We start from the raw sequence: 25,078 nt of genomic DNA on the forward strand, positions 1-25,078 counted from the left end.
CTTTCACAGACCAAGCAGTATCTTCCATGACCAGACTATACCCATAATGCTCATCATGAGAACCTTGGCATGATCATGAGTAATTAAGTACAACTCCCCTCCCTCAATACAACAAAGGGGAAATTAAGCAATGAGGATTCTTTACTGCTGAGCCAATGGGGAAGCCCAGAGGTTATGTGAACTCAGAAGCAATAAATGGGAGAAAGCTGGCTAGGTGGTAAGGTCTGGCAGGGCATGGATACATTGACATAACCCTAAAGAAGGTAGAGGGAAGGGTCCCCAGGGCTTTCTGAAAGCTGTGAGCAAGGCTTCCTTGTTCTCTTTGGGCAGAAGGGTATGTAAGAGAAGTGGCCACCGTGCTCTGTGTACAAAGCATCACGATGTTTCCATTTCCAAAATCCACCTCTGACCCCAAACTCTCCCTGATCTATACTTACATAAACATCAGAACAAGGCTCATAAAATTACTAGCTTTAGCTTTAGAATGTGGGAAGTTTCCCGGCTAATCCCTGCTACGCATGGGAATCTGGCCCTCAAACAGTGTCAGAAGTCTGGGGCGTAAAGAGTTCACTTAAACTCAGAGACTGGTCAGCACATTCCCTCTCTTGGGAAATAGCCGGTATGGGGCAGCAGCATCAATCTTTTCTGTATCTTTAGCTCCTCTTTCCTGAGCATGTTCCAGACATGATCTCATCCACTGTCATTATATGCCCTGAGTAATAATGATAATTTACATCTGCTTTGTGCTCTAGACTTAAAGCGTTTTTAAGTACATTATCTCATTTAATACTTACTTCAGCTATGATGGAATAAACATAATCCCCACTTTGTAGATGTAGAAAGGCTGTTAGGCGACCTGTACACATAGCCAGAGTGGCTCTGGGCTTCCTACCCAGGTGTTCCAATCCCTGTGCCCTTCCTTCTCACTGGGATCTTGTTGCCTCCCACAAGGAAAAAGGGAGGAAGAATCTATAACTCTCATTTTGTTGATGATATGGTTATAGCTTTAATTATCGAAATGGCCTTTATGTGGGGCACAGGATAAGGAAAGAATCTAGGAAAATAGTGTGTCAAAGTCATCTGGTACCAAGTCATTTGACCACCTGAAGCCATGATGGGATGTAATTCCCTGGAACAATTTTCACACCTTTCTAACTTTATAAACTTGTAAAACTTTTACCAAAGCCACAGCAGGTGGGTCAGACCCAAGTTTTGCATCCAAATAACCCTCTCTTCTGTAGCTGGTCCCCCAGCCCAAGCAAATGAGACTGACCTTATTAAATCCCAAGACACTAAAGAGTCCATGACTTCCCTAGTAGCTCAGATGGTAAAGCGACTGCTTGTAATGCAAGAGACCCTGCAGAAGGAAAGATCCTTGGGTCAGGAAGATCCCCTGGAGAAGGAAATGGCAACCCAATCCAGTATTCTTGTCTGGAAAATCCTATGGATGGAGGCCCCTGGTGGGCTACAGTACATGGGGTGGCAGAGAATCAGACATGGCTGAGCAACTTTCACTTTCACCTCACTTCAAAGAGTCCATAAATTTAGAGTCCAAGAAGGCTCCTGAAGAAGAAGAAAACTGAAACATGTCTATCACATGGATTTGGAGTTCCCTTTTTAGCCTTATTCGCTGCCCCCATCCCTCAGAGTTATTTTCAAATTCTATGCATGTGATGGACTAAAGTCCACCAGAGCTATTTCAATCCATACTTGACATTGCTGAGGCTCAGATATATTATACAAAATAGCCCAAAGTGTGAAACACCATGGGGATGTGTAATTACAGCTAAGGTTGCCCATGCTCCTAGAATATAGTAGGACAGCTGTGCTAGTCTCAGAAGATGAAACTGAGTTGCTCAGTTGTGTTTGACCCTGTGCAACCCCATGGACTGTAGCCTATCAGACTCGTCTGTCCATGGAATTCTCCAGGCAAGAATACTGGAGTGCGTTCAGTTTAGTTCAGTTCAGTCGCTCAGTCGTGTCCGAATCTTTGCGACCCCATGAACTTCAGGATGCCAGGCCTCCCTGTCCATCACTAACTCCTGGAGTTTACTCAAACTCACGTCCATCAAGTCGGTGATGCCACCCAGCCATCTCATCCTCTGTCGTCCCCTTCTCCTCCTGCCCCCAATCCCTCCCAGCATCAGAGTCTTTTCCAATGAGTCAACTCTTCGCATGAGGTGGCCAAAGTACTGGAGTTTCAGCTTTAGCATCAGTCCTTCCAAAGAACACCCCACCCAGGACTGATCTCCTTTAGGATGGACGGGTTTGATCTCCTTGCAGTCCAAGGGACTCTCAAGAGTCTTCTCCAACACCACAGTTCAAAAGCATCAATTCTTTGGTGCTCAGCCTTCTTCACAGTCCAACTCTCACATCCATACATGACCACTGGAAAAACCTCAGCCTTGACGAGACGGACCTTTGTTGGCAAAGTAATGTCTCTGCTTTTCAATATGCTATCTAGGTTGGTCATAACTTTCCTTCCAAGGAGTAAGCATCTTTTAATTTCATGGCTGCAATCACCATCTACAGTGATTTTGGAGCCCCCAAAAATAAAGTCTGACACTGTTTCCACTGTTTCCCCATCTATCTGTCATGAAGTGATGGGACCAGATGTCATGATCTTCGTTTTCTGAATGTTGAGCTTTAAGCCAACTTTTTCACTCTCCTCTTTCACTTTCATCAAGAGGCTCTTTAGTTTCTCTTCACTTTCTGCCATAAGGGTGATGTCATCTGCATATCTGAGGTGATTGATATTTCTCCCAGCAGTCTTGATTTCACCTTGTGCTTCATCCAGCCCAGAGTTTCTCATGATGTACACTACATAGAAGTTAAATAAGCAGGGTGACAATGTACAGCCTTGACATACTCCTTTTCCTATTTGGAACCAGTCTGTTGTTCCATGTCCAATTCTAACTGTTGCTTCCTGACCTGCATATAGATTTCTCAAGAGACAGGTCAGGTGGTCTGGTATTCCCATCTCTTGAAGAATTTTTCACAGTTTATTGTGATCCACACAGTCAAAGGCTTTGGCACAGTCAATAAAGCAGAAATAGATGCTTTTCTGGAACTCTCTTGCTTTTTCCATGATCCAGTGGATTTTGGCAATTTGATCTCTGGTTCCTCTGCCTTTTCTAAAACCAGCTTGAACATCAGGAAGTTCACGGTTCACATATTGCTGAAGCCTGGCTTGGAGAATTTTAAGCATTACTTTACTAGCGTGTGAGATGAGTGCGATTGTGCAGTGGTTGGAGCATTCTTTGGCATTGCCTTTCTTTGGGATTGGAATGAAAACTGACCTTTTCCAGTCCTGTGGCCACTGCTGAGTTTTCCAAATTTGCTGGCATATTGAGTGCAGCACTTTCACAGCATCATCTTTCAGGATTTGGAATAGCTCAACTGCAATTCCATCACCTCCACTAGCATTGTTTGTAGTGATGCTTTCTAAGGCCCATTTGACTTCACATTCCAGGATGTCTGGCTCTAGGTTAGTGATCACACCATCATGATTATCTTGGTTGTGAAGATCTTTTTTGTACAGTTCTTCTGTGTATTCTTGCCACTTCTTCTTAATATCTTCTGCTTCTGTTAGGTCCCTACCATTTCTGTCCTTTATTGAGCCCATCTTTGCATGAAATGTTCCCTTGGTATCTCTAATTTTCTTGAAGAGATCCCTAGTCTTTCCCATTCTGTTGTTTTCCTGTATTTTTTTGCACTGATTGCTGAGGAAGGCTTTCTTATCTCTTATTGCTATTCTTTGGAACTCTGCATTCAGATGCTTCTATCTTTCCTTGTCTCCTTTGCTTTTCACTTCTCTTCTTTTCACAGCTATTTGTAAGGCCTCCCCAGACAGCCATTTTGATTTTTTGCATTTCTTTTCCATGGGGATGGTCTTGATCCCTGTCTCCTGTACAATGTCATGAACCTCAGTCCATAGTTCATCAGGCATTCTATCTATCAGATCTAGTCCCTTAAATCTATTTCTGACTTCCACTGTATAATCATAAGGGATTTGATTTAGGTTATACCTGCATTAGCCATTCCCTTCTCTAGGGGATCCTTCCAACCCAGGGATTGAACCCAGGTATCCTGCACTGCAGGCAGATTCTTTACTGTCTGAACCACCAGGGAAGCCCATACTAGTCTCTACTGAAACCCAAGAGGTAGTGCCTTGGGCCGGCTGGGCAGCTGCCTTGCATATCCTGAGACAAATAAAGGGATCCTATCCCAATGAGGCTTGGATATCACCTGGTACCACAGGAGGCCACAGGAACTCAGCTCCCTCTGTCCCAAACCTGCTTGCCTATCCATGTGGAATAACCAGATGTAATGCTTTATGCCTGTCAGAACTTGGCAGTGGGCTTTTTTTTCCTCCTATTAAAAAATTATTCCAAACATAATTGGTTCATGAAATATCTCCAGTTGCTCAGCAGAAGAGAAAAAAAACATGTCTATTTGGTGGGCTGTTCTTGTTGGTGATGTAAGTTTAGCTTTCAGTTTTCATAATATTTAGCCTGAAACCCTTTCACCTGAAGCTCTTAGGTGCTGGTTCCTGGAACCCTTGTCCCAGAAGCACTCCAGTCACAAGTTCTCAAAAGCCTTTACCCTAGAGCCCAGAAACTCCTGATTTGCCCATCACAGCTACAGAGGACTCACGTCACACAGCTCTTAGGGGTCCTGGAAAGTACTACCACCTAAAACCACACTTGGGTCAGAACCAAGTGCTGCATCCTGGATCCTGGCTAGAACCCTGATTTCAGGAAAGGATCTCCCAAGAGGAGATGGAACAAACAAAATGGAAAAAAAGAAAATGGGAGGTACAGAAAAAGCAGAGAGGGAAGAAGGGGGAGGAGGAGAGAGGCTACAACTATGAATGTTTTGAAGGATTCCCCACCCACCCACCACCACCACCTCCACCATCACCGTCTCCACCATCATCTTAGCCAATTTTAGGGGCTCAGAATGTCCTCACATTCCTCTAATATACATGCATCTACAATGGGGAACTGGAAAGTCTTGGGAGGGCATTTGTAAGTAAGTTGCCATTCTCTGAAGCTTTCTCTTGGGAAATGATTCTGAACATTTGGCTTAAACCTAGCCCTCTGTTTTCAATGCTTATTTTGCTTCTCTTTACCAACTTATAACTGTACCTACTTTAATAGCCTATAATTATAGTTACTAGAATCTGGGAAAGAGTAAAAAGTCTCAATATAAAAGACTTCATCACCAAAAAAACAAAAACAGAACCACTGTAGATATTTATCCATTAACATGGGTATATCATTAAGTGAGAAAAGCTGACAACCAACATACATATATGTATAAATAATGGAAGAATAAATATCTGAAAGAACTAACACCAAAGTATTAGCAACTAAGACAGACAACTGAGTGGGTAAAATATTTTTGTTCCTTTAGGCTTGTCTGTATTTCTATATTCATATGGGTATATTTTTCCTTTTACCCTTTGCTGTTTGCTTCCTGTCTTTTCACAGCTATTTGTAAGACCTCCTCAGACAGCCATTTTGCTTTTTTGCCTTTCTTTTTCTTGGGGGTGTTCTTGATTCCTGTCTCCTGTACAATGTCATGAACCTCCATCCATAGTTCATCAGGCACTCTGTCTATCAGATCTAGGCCCTTAAATCTATTTCTCACTTCCACTGTATAGTCATAAGGGATTGGATTTAGGTCATACCTGAATGGTCTAGTGGTTTTCTCCACTTTCAATTTCAGTCTGAATTTGGCAATAAGGAGTTCATGATCCGAGCCACAGTCAGCTCCTGGTCTTGTTTTTGCTGACTGTATAGAGCTTCTCCATCTTTGTCTGCAAAGAATATAATCAATCTGATTTCGGTATTGACCATCTGGTGATGTCCACGTATAGAGTCTTCTCTTGTATTGTTGGAAGAGGGTGTTTGCTATGACCAGTGTGTTCTCTTGGCAGAACTCTATTAGCCTTTGCCCTGCTTCATTCTGTACTCCAAGGCCAAATCTGCCTGTTACTCCAGGTGTTTCTTGACTTCCTACTTTTGCATTCCAGTCCCCTATAATGAAAAGGACATCTTTTCGGGGTGTTAGTTATAAAAGGTCTTGTGGGTCTTCATAGAACCGTTCAACTTCAGCTTCTTTGGCGTTACTGGTTGGGGCATAGACTTGGATTACCGTGATACTGAATTGTTTGCCTTGTAAATGAACAGAGATCGTTCTGTCGTTTTTGAGATTGCATCCAAGTACTGCATTTCAGACTCTTTTGATGACTATGATGGCTACTCCATTTCTTCTAAGGGATTCCTGCCCACAGTGGTAGATATAATGGTCATCTGAGTTAAATTCACCCATTCCAGTCCATCTTAGTTCACTGATTCCTAGAATGTCAATGTTCACTCTTGCCATCTCCTGTTTGACCACTTCCAATTTGCCTTGATTCATGGACCTAACATTCCAGGTTCCTATGCAATACTGCTCTTTACAGCATCAAATTTTGCTTCTATCACCAGTCCCATTCACAACTAGGTGTTGTTTTTGGTTTGGCTCCATCCCTTCATTCTTTCTGAAGTTATTTCTCCACTGATCTCCAGTAGCATCTTGGGCACCTACTGACCTGGGGAGTTCATCTTTCAGTGTCCTATCTTTTTGCCTTTTATACTATTCATGGGGTTCTCAAGGCAAGAATACTGGAGTGGTTTGCCATTCCCTTCTCCAGTGGACCACATTCTATCAGAAATATTCAAGAAAATTAGAGATACCAAGGGAATATTTCATGTAAAGATGGGCTCAATAAAGGACAGAAGCGGTAGGGACCTAACAGAAGCAGAAGATATTAAGAAGAAGTGGCAAGAATACACAGAAGAACCGTACAAAAAAGATCCTCATGACCCAGATAATCATGATGGTGTGATCACTCACCTAGAGCCAGACATCCTGGAATGTGAAGTCAAGTGGGCCTTAGAAAGCATCACTACGAACAAAGCTAGTAGAGTTGATGGAATTGCAGTTGAGCTATTCCAAATCCTGAAAGATGATGCTGTGAAAGTGCTGCACTCAATATGCCAGCAAATTTGGAAAACTCAGCAGTGGCCACAGGACTGGAAAAGGTCAGTTTTCATTCCAATCCCAAAGAAAGGCAATGCCAAAGAATGCTCCAACCACTGCACAATCGCACTCATCTCACACGCTAGTAAAGTAATGCTTAAAATTCTCCAAGCCAGGCTTCAGCAATACATGAACTGTGAACTTCCAGATGTTCAAGCTGGTTTTAGAAAAGGCAGAGGAACCAGAGATCAAATTGCCAACATCCTCTGGATCATGGAAAAAGCAAGAGAGTTCCAGAAAAACATCTATTTCTGCTTTATTGACTATGCCAAAGCCTTTGACTGTGTGGATCACAATAACTGTGGAAAATTCTTCAAGAGACGGGCATACCAGACCGTCTGACCTGCCTCTTGAGAAACCTATATGCAGGTCAGGAAGCAACAGTTAGAACTGGACATGGAACAACAGACTGGTTCCAAATAGGAAAAGGTGTATGTCAAGGCTGTACATTGTCACCCTGCTTATTTAACTTCTATGCAGAGTACATCATGAGAAACGCTGGGCTGGAAGAAGCACAAGCTGGAATCAAGATTGCCGGGAGATATATCAATCACCTCAGATATGCAGATGACATCACCCTTATGGCAGAAAGTGAAGAGAAACTAAAGAGCCTCTTGATGAAAGTGAAAGAGGAGAGTGAAAAAGTTGGCTTAAAGCTCAACATTCAGAAAACGAAGATCATGACATCTGGTCCCATCACTTCATGACAGATAGATGGGGAAACAGTGGAAACAGTGTCAGACTTTATTTTTGGGGGCTCCAAAATCACTGTAGATGGTGATTGCAGCCATGAAATTAAAAGATGCTTACTCCTTGGAAGGAAAGTTATGACCAACCTAGATAGCATATTGAAAAGCAGAGACATTACTTTGCCAACAAAGGTCCGTCTCGTCAAGGCTGAGGTTTTTCCAGTGGTCATGTATGGATGTGAGAGTTGGATTATAAAGAAAGCTGAGTGCCGAAGAATTGATGCTTTTGAACTGTGGTGTTGGAGAAGACTCTTGAGAATCCCTTGGACTGCAACGAGATCCAACCCTTCCATCCTGAAGGAGATGAGTCCTGGGTGTTCATTGGAAGGACTGATGTTGAAGGTGAAACTCCAATACTTTGGCCACCTGATGAGAAGAGCTGACTCATTGGAGAAGACCCTGATGCTGGCAAAGATTGAGGGCAGGAGGAGAAGGGGACAACAGAGGATGAGATGGTTGGATGGCATCATCGACTTGAAGGACATGGGTTTGGTTGGACTCCTGGAGTTGGTGATGGACAGGGAGGCCTGGTGTGCTGTGGTTCATGGGGTCACAAAGAGTCAGACACGATTGAGCGACTGAACTGAACTGAACTTCTATATTGAAAATGTGTGGTTTTGTAATTAGAAATTTTTAAAAAATAAAATAGAAGCTTCATTTGGAAAAAATACAAAATGAGAATTGAATAAGCTCAGTTTTTCCCATTACTCTGAATGTACATGAGCTAGTAGCATGGGCTCTGGTATCAGACTGTCTGGGTTCAAAGCTTGTCTCCAACACTTGAATGATCATCTCTAGGCCTGATTTTTTCATCTGGAAATTGAGGACAACATTAAAATCTACTGCACAGAATTGTTTCAAGGATGAAATGAGATATTTCTTATAAAGGTATGTATTCCGTAAATGGCAGTTATTTTTATTACTTATTTTTACCTGCTTATAGCACAGGTTTAAAACACTCTCAAAATGTTTTTATCCAGGAGAAATATTTTCATTGTATAATTTGCATACATTCCCCTATATGCAAATCCATCACGGTCTCCTTCTCCCTTTCAGCTACTACAATGCTGGCTTCCAGAGGCCTACCCTGTGGGCCCAGTGTCACAGAAATGAAAGAAAGGCAGAAGAGAAAGGAAGCCAGTATGGTTTGAAATCAACTGTTGGAAGACATGGTAATACATGGCTTGCTTTCAGAATCAATACCGGGCAGATGAGGAAGCTCTTCTCTGGAAGAGCTTTCCTGGTTTCCTTTCTAAACCACATCAGCACTCTCTGAGGTCAGCAACTTGATTCTTCCCACCAGTGTGTTAGTCTCACTGTGCAAGGTAAATATGTGGTCACCTTGTGGAAGTAGTGCCCACACACTGGGGTCCCTCTAAGGAAGAGCACTGAACCCTTTAGAATGGAGAGCGCTCTCACTTGGTACCCAGACTCTCTCCCCTTCCTTCCCCTTTGCTGAGGCCCCTTGTAGGCTCAGATTCAGTCCCATGACAGAAATCAAATGGTGTCACATGTCTTACCAACAGGCTAGTCCTCCATATCAGGTCTCACTGGCAGCTAACTCAGCCTTGCCCTGGTGTTCACATTTGGTAATATGGCTTTTACCCCTATCCCTGCCTTACCTGGTGCCCTAGCAACCTGCCTCTGATTTGCAGCACAGTAACTGAAGCCTGCTAGCTGTTAAGAGAGCTTGCTATCTGTTAAGAGTCTTCTCAATGCAAACCACCAATCTTCCTCCTCAGATTTCTGAATACACTGACTCCCAGATGCCCAATGCTTGGTACCCCCTATCACCCCAAGGCTGAATGTACCATTACTCTATTGCTTTTCCATGATTCTGACTGGTCATATTGGATGGACCCCTCTTCCATATGCTTAATCTGAGGGCCAAGCTTAGTTCCTGTAGCTGATCTTTCCAGTCGGCACCTGACCCATCTCAAAGGACAAGCTTACTTTTTCAAACATAATTAGGCAGACCAGGCAACACCTGGGGCTTCCCAGATGGCGCCAGTGGTAAAGAACCTTCCTGCCAATGCAGGAGATTCCTGAGACAAGGGTTTGATCCCTGGGTCAGGAAGATTCCCTGGAGAAAGGCATGGGAATACACTCTAGTATTCTTGCCTATGGATAGAGGAGCCTGGCAGGCTACAGTCCATAGGGTCACAGTCAGTCAGTTCAGTCAGTTCAGTCACTCAGTCGTGTCCGACTCTTTGCGACCCCACGAATCGCAGCACGCCAGGCCTCCCTGTCCATCACCAACTCCCGGAGTTCACTCAAACTCACGTCCATCAAGTTGGTGATGCCTCCAGCCATCTCATCCTCTGTCATCCCCTTCTCCTCCTGCCCCCAATCCCTCCCAGCATCAGAGTCTTTTCCAATGAGTCAACTCTTCACATGAGGTGGCCAAAGTACTGGAGTTTGACCTTCAGCATCATTCCTTCCAAAGAACATCCAGGACTGATCTTCTTTAGAATGGATTGGTTGGATCTCCTTGCAGTCCAAGGGATTCTCAAGAGTCTTCTCCAACACCACAGTTCAAAAGCATCAATTCTTTGGTGCTCAGCTTTCTTCACAGTCCAACTCTCACATCCATACATGACTGTTGGAAAAACCATAGCCTTGACTAGACAGACCTTTGTTGGCAAAGTAATGTCTCTGCTTTTGAATATGCTATCTAGGTTGGACATAACTTTCCTTACAAGGAGTAAGTGCCTTTTAATTTTATGGCTGCAATCACCATCTGCAGTGATTTTGGAGCCCCAAAAATAAAGTCTGACACTGTTTCCCCATCTATTTGCCATGAAGTGATGGGACTGAATGCCATGATCTTCGTTTTCTGAATGTTGAGCTTTAAGCCAACTTTTTCACTCTCCTCTTTCACCTTCATCAAGAGGCTTTTTAGTTCCTCTTCATTTTCTGCCATAAGGGTGGTATCATATGCATATCTGAGATTATTGATATTTCTCCCAGCAGTCTTGAGTCGGACACAATTGAAGCAACTTGGCACAGCACACACAGACCACACCAGGCTGAGTCTTGAAAGGTGACAGTACGGCACATGACAACCCTTCCTGGAGGGGAGTGAGGCTTGGAAGTATCCCATCACCACCACTACCATGGTCACCACTGCTGCTGCAGAGGCCACCATTCACCAGGCACCACCTATGAACCAAATGCTCTATTAGGCACATTCCATGTGTTATTTCTGACCCTCAGTCTTCAGGGGAGGTATCACTATCTCCATTTCAGACATGACACTGAGTCTCAGGAAAATTGATTATCACAGGGTCCAAGGTCAACAAAAGGAAAGAACAGATTGACTGCAAATGCTACACTTTTCTTTACTATATTGTAAAAATTACAGCTGAGAGGGATGTCTCAAATAGGTTCATGGAGCTATCAAGGGGGATGTGGTCTGAAAACAAGGAGGTTTTGTTAATGAATGCCTGACTTCAGCATAAGGTAAAAAGAAAGAGACAAAATAATATCCTGGGCTGGGTCAAGTGTAGTCCACTTTTTGCTAGGAAATGGAAATGAAGACTCAGGCCAGATACTGGCCAAGTTAATTGTTAGATAGGCCAAGCTCCAGCAGAAAGCATAGCAAGCTATCACCAACCGTGGGTACATGTGTTTCAGATGAGGCAGAGGATAGGCAGAGAATAGTGAGAGGCAGTCATAGGATTCCACAGCTCTGGGGTCACACAAAACCTTTAGATAAGAAGATGTCATAGAGGGTCATGTAGGTGACCCTGAAATCCAAGGGAATTCTTAGACACAAGGCGGGAAAGAGTGTCACTCAGCAGTCCTGTGGCCACAGGCTAACGTGTGGCTGTCTGAGGGGTCACCCAGATCCATACACAAAAAGGAGTAGGAACTGGTTCTGGGGTAGAACTGAGCATCCTGCCAGGTCTGATCCCAGAGACATCCAGAGCTTTGTGAATCAAGAGACTCTGCAGCAAAAGGGTTGAGAGCCAGGGCTTTGGAGTCAGACTACTGGGATTTGAATCCCAGTTCCACCACTTACTAGCTCTGCCAACTCGACCTATTGTTTTACTTCTTTGCCTTAGATTCCTTGTCTGTAAATGGGAATGTCAATACCTAACTCATGGGATGTTATGAGAATGAAGTGAACAGGGTCTGGCACATAGAAAGTACTCAGCGTTACTGTTATTATTATTGTTGTTGTTAGTCACTCAGTTGTGTCTGACTCTTTGTGACCCCATGAACTGTAACCCACCAGGCCCCTCTGTCCATGTTATTATCTTTAGTACTGTTGTTATTAGGATCTCCTCAAAAGGGAGAAGGAAGAGGTAAGACTTGATGAGTACTCAAAGATGAACAGAAATTGGTCAGGGTAGTTAAAGAGCCAGGAAGACTGCATTGAGACTTGGGAGCATGACCTGTTCAGTTAAAACCCTGAGACAGCAAAAGTATAGAGTGGGGTAGAGGGAGCACAGAAGGGATAAAAGGTAAAACCAGAGAGGTCAGCAGTCAGGTTCTAGCATCAAGAGCTTGAGGGACTTTCTTTGAGTCTAGATGGTAAGAATCTCCCTGTCAATGCAGGGGACATGGCTTCAATCCCTGGTCCGGGAAGACCCCACATGCTGAGAGGCAAAACTAAGCCTGTGTGCCACAACTACTGAATCTGAGCTCTAGAGCCCATACTCTGCAACAAGAGAAGCCATTGCAATGAAACGCCCATGCACTGCAACTAGAGAGTAGCCCCTACTTGCCACAACTAGAGAAATTCTGCACAGACAGAAAAATAAGAGCCAAGCTGTCCTTTATTTTTAAAAAAAAAAAAAAGTTTGAACTTAATCCCAATGGGAAGATACCCATGAGTACCATAACAAATGGAGTAACACAATGAGATGTGCATTTTAGGAAAACCACCCTGTAGCAATTTGTGCATGGATTTAAGGAGACCATGACTAGAGTCGGGGAAAACAGGAGAATACTGCAATAATCCAATCAAGAGATAATGAGACTCTGATCTAGGGCGGTGGTAAAGAAGATGGAAGAAAAGGGACATTAAAGATATAGTCAGTAGAATTTTGTGAAGGATTCAGGAGGAGTGAGAGTCAAGAATGACTCCCACATTTCTAGCTCAAGCAGCTGGATGGTTGGTGCTATTCACTGGCACAGGGAACACAGGGGTAAAAGTATACCTGGAAGGAGTAGAAGATGATCAAATAAATTTTGGAGACATTAGGTTGGAGAATCCTCTGAAAAATTGAAGTGGAAATGTCCAGAAAGCCAGTGGGTTTTCAAACAGGAAGCACAGGGTGAGACCAGAGACAAGACATGGATCTGGAAGCCATCAGAGCAGGGGGCCAACTGAGAGTGGGAAAGAGTATAAAATCATGCAGGCAGTGTAAAGGGAGAAGAGAAGGTCTGGGGAACAAATCCTGGGGAAAAGGAGAAGAGCCTAAGAAGGACCAGTAAGAAAGTCATGTGGAAACCATGAGATCCAGATGTCATGGAAGGCTGACAACGAGGGAATTTAAAAAGTGGCTGACAGGGTCAAATGCTGCAGGAAGACCAATATCTAAAGAGTATCCTTTGGATTTAACAAACAAAAAGAAACGTTCAGGTGGAGACTTTGGTAAGATTAACCTCTATTGGGTACAGAGAACAGAAGCCCAATGGCAGAGGTCAAAGGGCATCTAGGAGGTAAGGAAGTAAGTGCCCATGCAACTATAAACTGTTCTCTTAAGAACTTGGGTGTTCAAGGGAAGGAGAAATGGGAAGTAGGGTTTCTTTTTATTCATTTGTTTGTTTTTTTTAAGATGGGAAAAACTTGAGGATGTTTAAGGAAAAAAGAGTTGCCTCTAATGTAAAACCTCCCATGATAAGAAGCACACTGCATCACAAGACATTTCATTCTGGCTTTGGATAGTGTATAAAAAAGTAATTGTGGGTTGGAAATGATACATGAGTTAAGCTAAAATTAGCTTCACAATACCTTTCACCCTATCTCTTCTACAGGAAGATTTCAACTATCAAACCTCCACCCACCCCAACCTTCCATAAAAAAATATTTATTCAAAATAATTGAACATAATTGAACATATAATTGAACATATCCAGTTATTTCAATGTTGCTATCTTGGCAGGCTTCCAACAATCACAGCACAGTTTGTCAATAGCCTTTTGAAAATATATTTTCTAGAATTAGGCACAATATTCTTATATGATCTAAATAGTGCATAAAGAAATTCTTATTTCTCTGGTTGAGAGATTATATTTTAATTTGTATCATCACTCAAATGTCTTTAATATTCCCCTTTAAGAGAAATGTCTAAACTCTTTAATCTAAAGGTCAAGGTTCTTGAGAGTCTTTCAAGCTTTTCTAAAATGATCCTCTCTCTACATTGTATTAATAGAACACTTTGCTCTCATCAACTTATTAATGTTTTATTTACGGTGTCACAATTTACAGGAGATGCCAGGAAATTTGAGGGTTCTCATAACCACTACAGTTTTCCCTGAGCCAGAACTGAAATCATATCAGACATTCCTATATCCTCCGTCTAACAGAGGAGACTATGGTCCTCTTGAGTCACAAGCATGGCTTTCTGTTTGCTCTCCTTTAATCTCTCTTATTTCTTCATATTGTTTACTACCCTCAGGCTTGTAGATCTCATATAGATAAGAACCTTTCTAATATATCCTTAGCCCTCCTATGAAAAGAGTCTAAACAGAAAACCTTATACAATTGCCATTTTTTACTTATGCTTAATACCCTAAAGTCTCAGGAATATTTACATTTATCTTGTGTTAAAGTCTAAGTACCTTATTTGATATATGGACAAGAGAGACTACAAATATTGTTTACAATCTGTATTTTTGGTATTTTTCGAACTTGAGTTGACCTACGGGCATTTCCTTCAGCAAATGCTTCTTTCTGTGTTACCTGTGGGCCTCACATATCTGGTTTTGGCTTTACTGGGGTAATTTCTCCTTCCATCTCAAAATTCACTTAAATCCTTCTAGACAGATCAACGTTTCCTGCCAAAGCACATCCTTCTCAATCTTTACAAGATGCACTCTGCCCCTTGCCAGAAGTCCATCATCCTGGCTTTGCAGGATATCGTCCAAAAGACTTTTTAAAACATCATTTACACAGGAAATCATTTGTTTCTCAGCCTCCCTTCTTTCTCATAGTCACTTCCATCATACAGAACAAGAGATAGAAACACCATTTGTGCTTCTGAATCTTTCGGTGTCAGCCACCCAGAACTTAGCCATTAAGAACGGACTCCCAGTTCTTCTGAGTTTGCTGTCTGTTCCACACAGGAAGCAGCAAAAGTGGTGGCGGGGGCGGTGGGCAATTCACAGTCTTGATAAGAAGTTCTTGGCAGGCTCTATATAATATCTTGGATATTGGCTCCGACCGCCTCTCAATTTTCCACATCAAGTCTATAGAACATGACCTTAAAAACCCTTGTTTGGGAATTATCCACTATATAAAATATCTTCTTCTTCCTGACAGTGGTCACAAGACCCCTCCCATCAGCTCATGCCAGTAACTTCTCCCTAGCGAGAGAAGGAGAAAGAGGAATGTATTGAGTCCGCCCCAGTGGGAAGAGTGCCAGGCAAGCTCCAAAGGGTAAGACTGTCCTTCATTTCTCTGCTGTTTCACATTCTTCCACTTGCCCACTTCATGACATTAATTTATCAGCATTTTCCTGGCTTTCTCACCATTTTTTCCATCCTGCCTAAGAAGCTTTCATCATCTCTAATAAACTGGTGTGTGAAAAAGTATCTACTTAATCTCTCCCCGCTCTTCCTTCTGCTTGCATTTGCAGCTGCTATAATTGGTTGCCATCTCAGGAGTGACAAGAAAGATGGAACTTACTCCAAAGGTCACTACACTACCTCTAGGCAGCCATATTTTTTGGATCATCAAATGAACTAAGGCTTTATCTCGGTTTCACTAGATGTACTCCTTGAAAATTCTAAAAGAGTAAAGATTACGTCCCCTCTCTTACTGCAGGACTTCTTAAGAGGGTTAGAATACTCTGGCTGCATGTTTTTCATTAGATTGTGAGTTCTGCAAGACAGAAACTATGCATTTGTTTCATTTTCTACAGGGCACTACACAGAGACTTGATGGGACATGGAAACTGAGTGTAATTGTCCAATTCTGTGGACATAGGCTATCCATCTCTATGAATTATCCTATTCTCCTCACCCCTACTACTCTGGTAAGTTAGCTGATTATACTTTGGATATCGTGTAGGGGCAAGGTCATTAGTAGGTCCACCAAAATGTTTCTCTTCCATTTTTTGCCTTTTTTTGACCCTAAGACTCAGAATGAGGTTTTTTAAAAATGTATTCAAGGTTGAAGAAAAGCAAGGATCAGCTAGAGAAATAACTAATCAGAAATTACTGAATGAAGTACCTAATTGTGACTGTGTTTTTAATATTTCTTTAACTCTTTCTTTGAATGGTCTGTTCTTTCAAAAATGTTACACTAGTGCTTAGCTACTTAAATGTGACTTGTGGCTTTGAGATTTTAAAAAATATATATTTGAATGTAAATGCTTGCTAATTTTTGACTAAACCAGCTTACAGAGAGTCTGGCATTTCAGATAATGAGGTCATACAGCAGACCATTAACAGAGTGGGCACAGCTGCTCTCTAAACCACAAGCATTTGTATACTCCCCTGAGTTATAGAAAATATCTCAGGACAAAATGGCAGCACCATTGCCCATTCTACCTCCTGAGCAGATAGGGACGCATCTGTCCCCGGACAGCTATGCTCAATTCCATTCCTATGCTTGTTTATACCGCCAGTGACATTTAACATGCAACACACACACACACACATTTATATATATATACACACACACACACACACACAATACACATATATACACACATATATGTAACGTGTGTGTGTATGTATGTAATAAGTGTTTTTAAAATATCTGATTTACTCTATCACCTGAGTCATTTGATAAGTTTATGGGCAACTTGAGTCAAGTATCTGTCTGGACCAGAAGGGGTCTCCTGGTCTCCAGCTCTTCTATATTTGAGCATGGACAATCTCAGCAGCTTAGACTAGAAAGGCCTGCAGAGACACCTGTTGGTGAGCCCCCTGGCCTTGACCCCTCACCATCTGTCTGTCAGGCTGTCATGACTGAGGCTCCCTTACTCACGCAGCTCGGCTTCTACATAGGCTGTTGAAAGAGTGCCATCTGCAGGATGAAGGAGGACTCATAAATACTTAATTCATTTCCTTCAAATGAATTAAAATGTGTTCAAAGGTAATCAACACAAGATTTAAGTTAAAGTTTAATGACAGATAATGAATTGCAACATTCATTCTTCACAGATATAATTTCTTTCTATTTATTTTAATGACTGCCTTAAATATCTTTACCTCAAACAGTAACAAGCAGTGAGACTCAAAGGTTCATCCACTATCCCATGAGCGGAGAAGTGTTGGTTCAGGGACTTTGTGCTCTAGACCTGTCCCCGGAGAAGGCAATGGCAGCCCACTCCAGTGTTCTTGCCTGGAGAATCCCAGCGACGGGGGAGCCTGGTGGGCTGCCGTCAATGGGGTCGCACAGAGTCAGACATGACTGAAGCGACTTAGCAGCAGCAGACCTGTTCCCACGGGTAGCCACTTCTCTGCTCTTCCCTGCAGAAGGGCATATTTCCAGGGACTGTGACAGATGAGACAGCTCTTTTCCTGCTTTCATTCAAGACAGTTTTTAAACTTGAATGCAGAAAATGGGAGCTCAGAATTCCCTTGTCATATCAGCCTTGGGTCAAAAGAATCATAAAATCATGAAGCTGAAAGAGGTTTCTGCACTCATTCATGACCCTCTGTAGTGCTGCTGACCCGTGGCTCCCAGCCTCTGACTTCATACCATGTGTGATGCCCTTCGTGACTGTCTCATGACCAGTAGCCCATAACAACCAGCACAGGTTTCTAATGCTTTCGCTGATTGACACTGATCTCTAACTCAGGAATTATCTAATTCTGGGTCAAATCCACTTCTCTCCTCCCAGTGGCCCTCACCTAGTTGAAAACAGAAGCAAGAAAGAGAGAGCCCTCTCCTGCCTGGATCACCTCCTTTCTCATCACTTGAGCATGATGGTCACACTGCACAGGACAAAGCAGAGCTGAGGCAGCTGGCTACTGACTGTCCGTCCACCTGCCTTCATCATGGTCACGGGTGGTTTTCCTATGGGGACTACCAATTCTAGGATGCTAGGCAGCTCCACTGCCCACTCCCTTCCCCAGGATGGGGACAGGGAACAAGACATGAACAAGGATTCATTTCCAGAATATGAGGCCATCTCCAGAGGCTTGTTTGCAGGGCAGTGATGTGGTGACTGCACCTGCATGTCCGTGTTTCCTCTGTGGCCCACACCCACTGCGCCCCCTTTCCGGAGGAAACACTCCTCCTAAAAGCAGGAGGCTTTTGGAAGGTACAACACTCTCTTCTCTCATAAAGACACAGTCTAATCAGGAAGCAGGAGCAGGGAGAGGTGGATTATATCAAGAGATTACTTGTTGGCTGGACAGGGAAAAGTAATGCCTGTGACAGAGGAAGCCTCCCCACTCTATTTTTCTCTCTGACCTGTAATTTACATGAGCAAACTGGCAACGGATTTTACACCCAATTCCTCTACCTCAGTAAGGAGAGACAGCATGGGGTTAGGGTACCCTTCCCAGCTACCTCTTCCCTGCCTTACTCTTTCTACTGCAACTGTCTGCAGTTGACAAATATTTATTTACCATTCATCTAGTGATCCAAAACAAGGATCTCCTTGCATCAGGCAGGAAGGCAGCCCAGAATGCCCCACCAAACACCAAAGCCACAGCCCTGGTCTCCCTCTCCAGGATCCAAACACATACAACCATTCACAACATCTCACCTGAGCCACCTCTTCAAAGTCATCGTGCCTCTTCTGCAGGGCCCGAGCTCGGTGCAGAGACTTCCCGACCCCTGTGTGCTTGCTGAGAAAGGCCTCGCCGTGGTTTTCAATCCAATCTAACACCTAGTCAGAGAAGGAAGACAGAAACAATGACTTCTTGGCAAAAGGAAAGACATGTGACAACATGTGTGACCGCTAGGCTATCAGAGTCCCATCCCAATTAGAAAGTGGCAGTTCAGGTGGAAATGTTCAATCCATGATAGGGATTTCATTACTGTCATTGGCAATATAACAATCCCACCCTTAACTAAGTTCAGCTCCTCCTCTTTGATCTCCAGAATATCCTCTCATTACTTGTTCAGTTTTTTCAGCCTTAATAAGCCCATTATTTTAAACAAGCTACATAGACCACCAGACACAGTTTAACCCTCTCACAACTTTGACTCCAACCATAAAGTCAGACACACTTGCAGGAAATTAGGCAGTAATCCCTGGGTCGGAAAGATCCCCTGGAGTAGGAAATGGTAACCCACTCCAGTATTCTTGCCTGGAAAATTCCATGGATAGAGGTGCCTGCCAGACTACAGTCCATGGGGTCACAAAGAGTTGGACATGACTGAACCACTGAGCACACATACAGGCGGTATCAGGTCAGGGCAGTTCCTTCGCTCTCACTCCACCATAAAAATGCTCATGGAAGTGTCACTAAGTCATGGGGACCCTGCCTCATTGCTCTCCTAGGACTCCATCCCTAATACTGGAAGTAAAGTCCAGAGTAGTCAATCCCCAACTGGAACTGTACTAAAGATAGCCCATCACCAGGACAATTGTGGTCTCTGGTTTCTTTTCATCTTTCTCCTCCAATCAGCATCAACCAATCAACCAAATAAAGTAAGGTCTTTAGTATCGCTGATGCTCTTGGGAAGCAGTAGAAACTCCATGTTCTCCCGACTTAAGGTATAGTGATTGGCCTCAAGACATTTTCCCTGGAGTTGAGGGCAGCTGAAAAAGAGGGATGGGTGAGGGAATGCTGAGAAGGTGAGGAAATATGTTGTCCTGAGGGGCAGTAAAACCCTTGAAATATAGGCAGGATCAAAGCCTGGAGTCCCTTTTGCATTTGTCCACATCAGTTCAGTTCAGTTCAGTCACTCAGTCATGTCCGCCTCTGCGACCCCATGAATTGCAGCATCCCAGGGAGAAGGGAAGCAGTTTACCTGGGCTCTGAGAAGTTGGCATTCAATAAATCAAATGGCCACAATTAAATCAGAATTACAGGACAGACATACCTATTGCAGATCCTGCCAAGATTCAACTAATTTGACTCTACTCCTACTACAGTAAACTTCAACTAAACATTTGATTAATGAGGTGCTAGCTTTCTCAGATTTTAGAAGGACTTTTGGGAAAATGATTTAGATGGACTAGGCCTGTTTAAAAGGATACTTTAATTTTACAGATACTTTCTTTTACAGATTGTCCTGTGGTAAGCAGAGAGACCAAATCATTGCCTGGATTGCAGGCATGGGAGTTATGGTTCTACAGAATCTACCCTTTGGCTTCACATCCTCTGACATTTGAGATAAATTAATGTCTGCAATTGTACGAAGTATGGCAACTTTCAATATCATAAAGTCATACCAAGATGGTATTAGAGAAAAGCACATATAAATATAAAAATGAGGTTTAACAAAAGTACATGGTATAAAGCCAAGTCAGGTAATTATCCATGAAAATGAAAGGGGAAAAAAGCCTTTAAAAAATAACTTTATCTAAACACTTAGTGTAAAGAGCTTAAACACTTTAGCAAAAAGAATTTATATATAACACAGGGAACTATATTCAATATCTTATAATAATCAATAATGGAAATTAATCTGAAAAAATATATGTATAAAACGGAATCACTTTGCTGTACACTTGACTCTAACACAATATTGTAAATCAACTATACTTCAATCAAAAAGATTTTAGACACTAACAAAAATCTGACAATACTTTTTAATATTCTGGAGGCATATCTGCAGAAAGAAATTGCAATAGTAAGTGAACTGAATTTTTACCTTTTGCAAACACTGAAAGGCAGCACTGAAAGGAACTTTAAATATCCCTTTCTCAGAATAAAGAAGAGCCTACTTTTCTTTTGAGTTACTTATGGTGATATTTCAGCAAAAAAAAAAATCAGGAGAGTGCATTTTTACTTGACTTACCACAATTTGATCCCACAGTTCTGTACAGTAAAAGGGATGATGGGTATTAGCATGCAAAGCCAAAGATAAACATTTCTAGTCACAAATTTTTCCATATATTGTGTACCATGGATGGTGTAACTTTATAATTTTTATGCATATTTAAACTTTCATTAATCCCCTTTTGAGAATGAACTGAAGCTTGGAGATAATTTTTATATACAAAAGAGCTATCTTGTAGCTTTTCATGAGTGCTTTGGAATTTATGACGTATTTTCAGATCATAATTTTTTTTTTTAAAAATTCGTTTTGAGTAGTTAAGTGTGATCTACTTCTCTGGCACTTTTTTCATGAATTTTATTTTGTTCCTTTTCATTTTCAGTCTCTAAAATTTCAATCTATTTCATTTTCAATAAATATTCTAAATAATATTCTAAAGCAAATTGGTTAGAGAGAAATGTTTGGTATGTACTAGTTCATAAATGGTTAGCTTTTATACTCCCTGAGGGTGTTTTCACAACTTTTAAACATTTTCTTTTAAAAGCAATTTGTTTACTGTTTCAGTTATTTTGGTTTCTTTAAAATGTCAATTTATTTTCCCTTTGTGACACCTAGTTTACTCAATTAGCTCAAATTTAACCACTTAAAAGTCTATTTCATATTTAAGAGGCTTTTACTTAGTTTACACATAACTTTGCTCTGTGATGTTACATTGTCTCCATTTAGTCTAACTTCTTTCATTAGAACTGGAGCTGTGGGGAAAACAGTGCAACCTCAATGCCGATTCAGGGACTGCAGGGAAATCAACTTAACAAATATAAAAGCAAAAGATTTAGGAAGGGAATAAAATTACTTTAGTAATACATAGAGACTGAAGAAGTACCTGAGGACAGATAAACGTAATCAATGAATTGTTCAAAATGATAATTTCTGTCGATTTTGTTTCAGACAGTTCATAAGCTCTCTTGACCTTTGATGTCATGGTCCCCAGCCCTGGGGATACAGGGTTCTAACACGGACTGCATAGCAGAGAAAGGTGCTTGTGAGCAGACACCAGCAGTGCCTGGCACTTAGCGACACACTGTAAATTAATGTGCAGCATCGGAAGTCTAGTGAGACCCAGAACCTGAACATCACTGGCTGAAGAATAAATTGAGTTTCTAGCCTCACCCCGGACCCTATCAAAGTGTAAGCACCAATCAAGGTACCCCTTATTTGTGCCCCTTTATTTAATTTCTCTCATCTACAAGATCTTATTTAAAATAGTCAATTATCAGTTATAGTTAGGATAGTACAGGATGATAGGTAATGATACTTCTGATGGTTTTGAATTGGTATTTAAGTGTTTCCAACAATAGGAGGTTTTCCTTTTATTTTTTGTCTGAAGGAAGGGTCTTCTGGATGCAGAGAAGCATGTGTGGGATATGGCTATTCACATACTCTAATAAATATATATTGTTCGTCTTATGGTGGCCTAGTGTCAGGCCAGAGGACAGCCCGAGGTGCAGGATTAAACAAAGCAGGGCTGGCCCTGACTCTAGGAACTCAGTCTAGGTGGGTAATGAGCACTAGATACGAAACCACACAATTCATCATTAATTGCAAGGGTGAAAAGTGCCAAAAGCCAGGGAAGCTCACTCTGAAGAAATGAGGTTTAGCTGAGACCTGAGAGACAGTAGGACTTAACCAAGTTAGCAACTGAAAAGATCAGCATGGCTTAAGCAGGCTTTAGTAGGAAATGAGCCCAGAGAAGGCAGGCACCAGATAGAGCTAAGCCTTGGTGGGCTGAGCTCCATTCCAGTGTTTGGCCTAAGAGCCCCTAAAAGGCTAAAGGAGGAGAACGACACCATCAGATTTGATTTAAAAATTATTGCTCTGACTGCTTTGTGGAGAATCAATTGGATGAAGGCAGGAAAACAGGAAGTTCCTATAGAAATCCTGACAAGAGGCAATAATAGCTCAGATGAGGCCAATGGCAGTGTCTGTGAGGAGGCAGGTTTGAGTAATATTTAGGGGACAGAATGGCTAGGATTTGGTGAGTGGGCATGGGGTGATGAAGAAGCAGGTGGAATGTTAATCCCTCCAGGAGAAAGCCTTGAAAAACTGGGTGGAAGAGGAACTTGTCACTGGTGCAGAAGCAAGTGAGTCACAAGGGATAGCAGATGACAGATTTTTTCATGTTTTCTTTCAATTTGCATACTCACATTCTGGTTTTGATAAATGACAGGTGTGCGTCCGAACTTGAGTGGGAAGTAGCACCCAATGATAGTTCTCAATCTGATTCTGGCAAGATGTGCCTTTAATTTCAAAGGAGTAATTTTATACACGAAGGTTTAAAAATAAATTATAAATTATTAATACAGCTGGATCCTAATGATAAAAAAATTAGGGATATGAAATCCATCTGAAGAATTATAAATTTAGGCTTACATCAAATTAACCCTTGCATTCCTGAAGGCATTTCACTGGGGTATAATTTTTGGTAGTGGTGGTTTAGTCGCTAAGTTGTGTCCAACTCTTGCTATCCCATGGACTGGAGCCCACCAGGCTCCTCTGTCCATTGGACTCTCCAGGCAAAAATACTGGAGTGGGTTGCCATTTCCTTCTCCAGGGGATCTTCCTGACCGAGGAATCGAACCCAGGTCTCCTGCATTGCAGGCAGATGATTTACCAACTGAGCTATGAGGGAAGCATTAACATGACATGTGAAGTCCTCTGTGACCAGCCCTACCCACCCCAAACTCCACCTCCAGCGAATTCCTGTCCCACCTCTCAATATCTCCAAAACTGCTTGTTACCTTCTGAGTTTTGTTCTTGCTATTTTTCACTTCACATGAAATGTCTCTTTTTTTCTCCCTACATCTACTTCCCAGGCTCCTTCGTATTTATCCTTTAAGCACCATCTCAAAATCTCTAGTTTTGGAAAGTCTTTTCTCTTTAACAGCCCACTCAGGCTGGGGGTGGTATCACTCTTCTCTGCTCTGTTCAAACTACAATTATTGCCCACAGGCTGGTCTCTTCCACTAGACTCTGACCTCTCTGTGATTCCTGGACATAGCATGGTACTTGGCAGAGGGGTTTGCTTAAGACATGCTGAAGTCAACTCAAACTCGTCCTCTCAACATATGACTCTGAATGTCTCTAGCTCCATACTCCTTAGCTAGGACCCTCCATTTCAGTACCTCTCACAGTCTGCACTCAAAGTTCTCCCTTTGTGTGTATCCTCCCTCTGCACTGCCTCACTTTGCAGGTGGTTCCTGAAGAAGTACGAGGTTTCCACCACTGTATGCTACCCTTTCATCACTTGCCTGCCCCCAGTGTCCCCACCAGCCTTGCACATGCAGGAGATACTCAATGAATATTTATAGACATGAATAGTCAAGTGCAAGCATGGCTGCCTACTGTCTCAGGGAAAGCTGTGCCAACCCATTCAGCCGGAGGCCTGTTCTTTGCCCTGTCACTGGGGACAGTAGTCCTGGTCAGCCCAGGACTCCTCACCACAACAGCAGGCAGGTAATCTTGCAAACCACTTGTAAACTTCTTCCTCCTTTCTCACGCCCCAACTTTCCCCAACTTTTTCACCAGAATTAGTCCTTTCCCAGAACAGCCTTTTCCAAGGGAGGACACTCACATCCTGAACTGGATTCAGGAGTCAATCTAACAGCCATTATGTATAATTCCCTAATCACCCCCTTTCTTCCTCATCTAATTGTGTTTATTCCAACCAGTATACAATCAAGACTCTGTTTTTCAGGGGAGGAGACAGTTATTTCTAGCTGCTAAGGAGAACAGAAAAGTCCTTTTGAAGAGAAGTATTGATATTTTCTGAACTGTGGGCATGAATGCAACCAAGTGAATGGGAGAAAATCAAAGGCGTAGCTGCTTTCTGTCCTGGGACTCTGATTTTTTTGATTCTTCTAATATGATAGAATCTTAATTTTGGAGAAGGAGAGAGTGACTCTCTCCAGTATCGTTGCCTGGAAAATTGCATGGATGGAGGAGCCTGGCAGGCTACAGTCCATGCGGTCACAAAGAGTCGGACACAACTGAGTGACTTCACTTTCACTTAACACTGGAGAAGGACTCCAACTTAAAATGCAGGAGGACCCTGCATTTTAAGGCAACTACCTTTGAACACAGTTTTAAGTTG

General features: G+C 42.4%; 1 protein-coding gene across 46 annotated transcripts in view; it reads right to left on the reverse strand.

Annotated features, from left to right (window-relative positions):
* The window catches only part of KALRN (kalirin RhoGEF kinase), a 692,908-nt gene that overhangs the window by 347,606 nt on the left and 320,224 nt on the right, over nt 1-25,078 (reverse strand). For all 46 annotated transcript variants that reach the window (XR_015164343.1, XR_015164397.1, XR_015164395.1 and 43 more), the window contains exon 10: nt 18,743-18,865. Coding sequence is in view for 37 of the 46 variants with exons in the window: in XM_086402125.1 (XP_086258251.1) it covers nt 18,743-18,865 (123 nt within the window). In the remaining 9 variants the exon portion in view is untranslated. The remainder of the gene's footprint in view (nt 1-18,742; nt 18,866-25,078) is intronic.

This window comes from Bos grunniens, chromosome 1, assembly GCF_055505025.1.
Source record: "Bos grunniens cultivar Pamir isolate PY7600 chromosome 1, Bosgru_T2T1.0, whole genome shotgun sequence".
NCBI classification, from domain to species: Eukaryota; Metazoa; Chordata; class Mammalia; order Artiodactyla; family Bovidae; genus Bos; species Bos grunniens.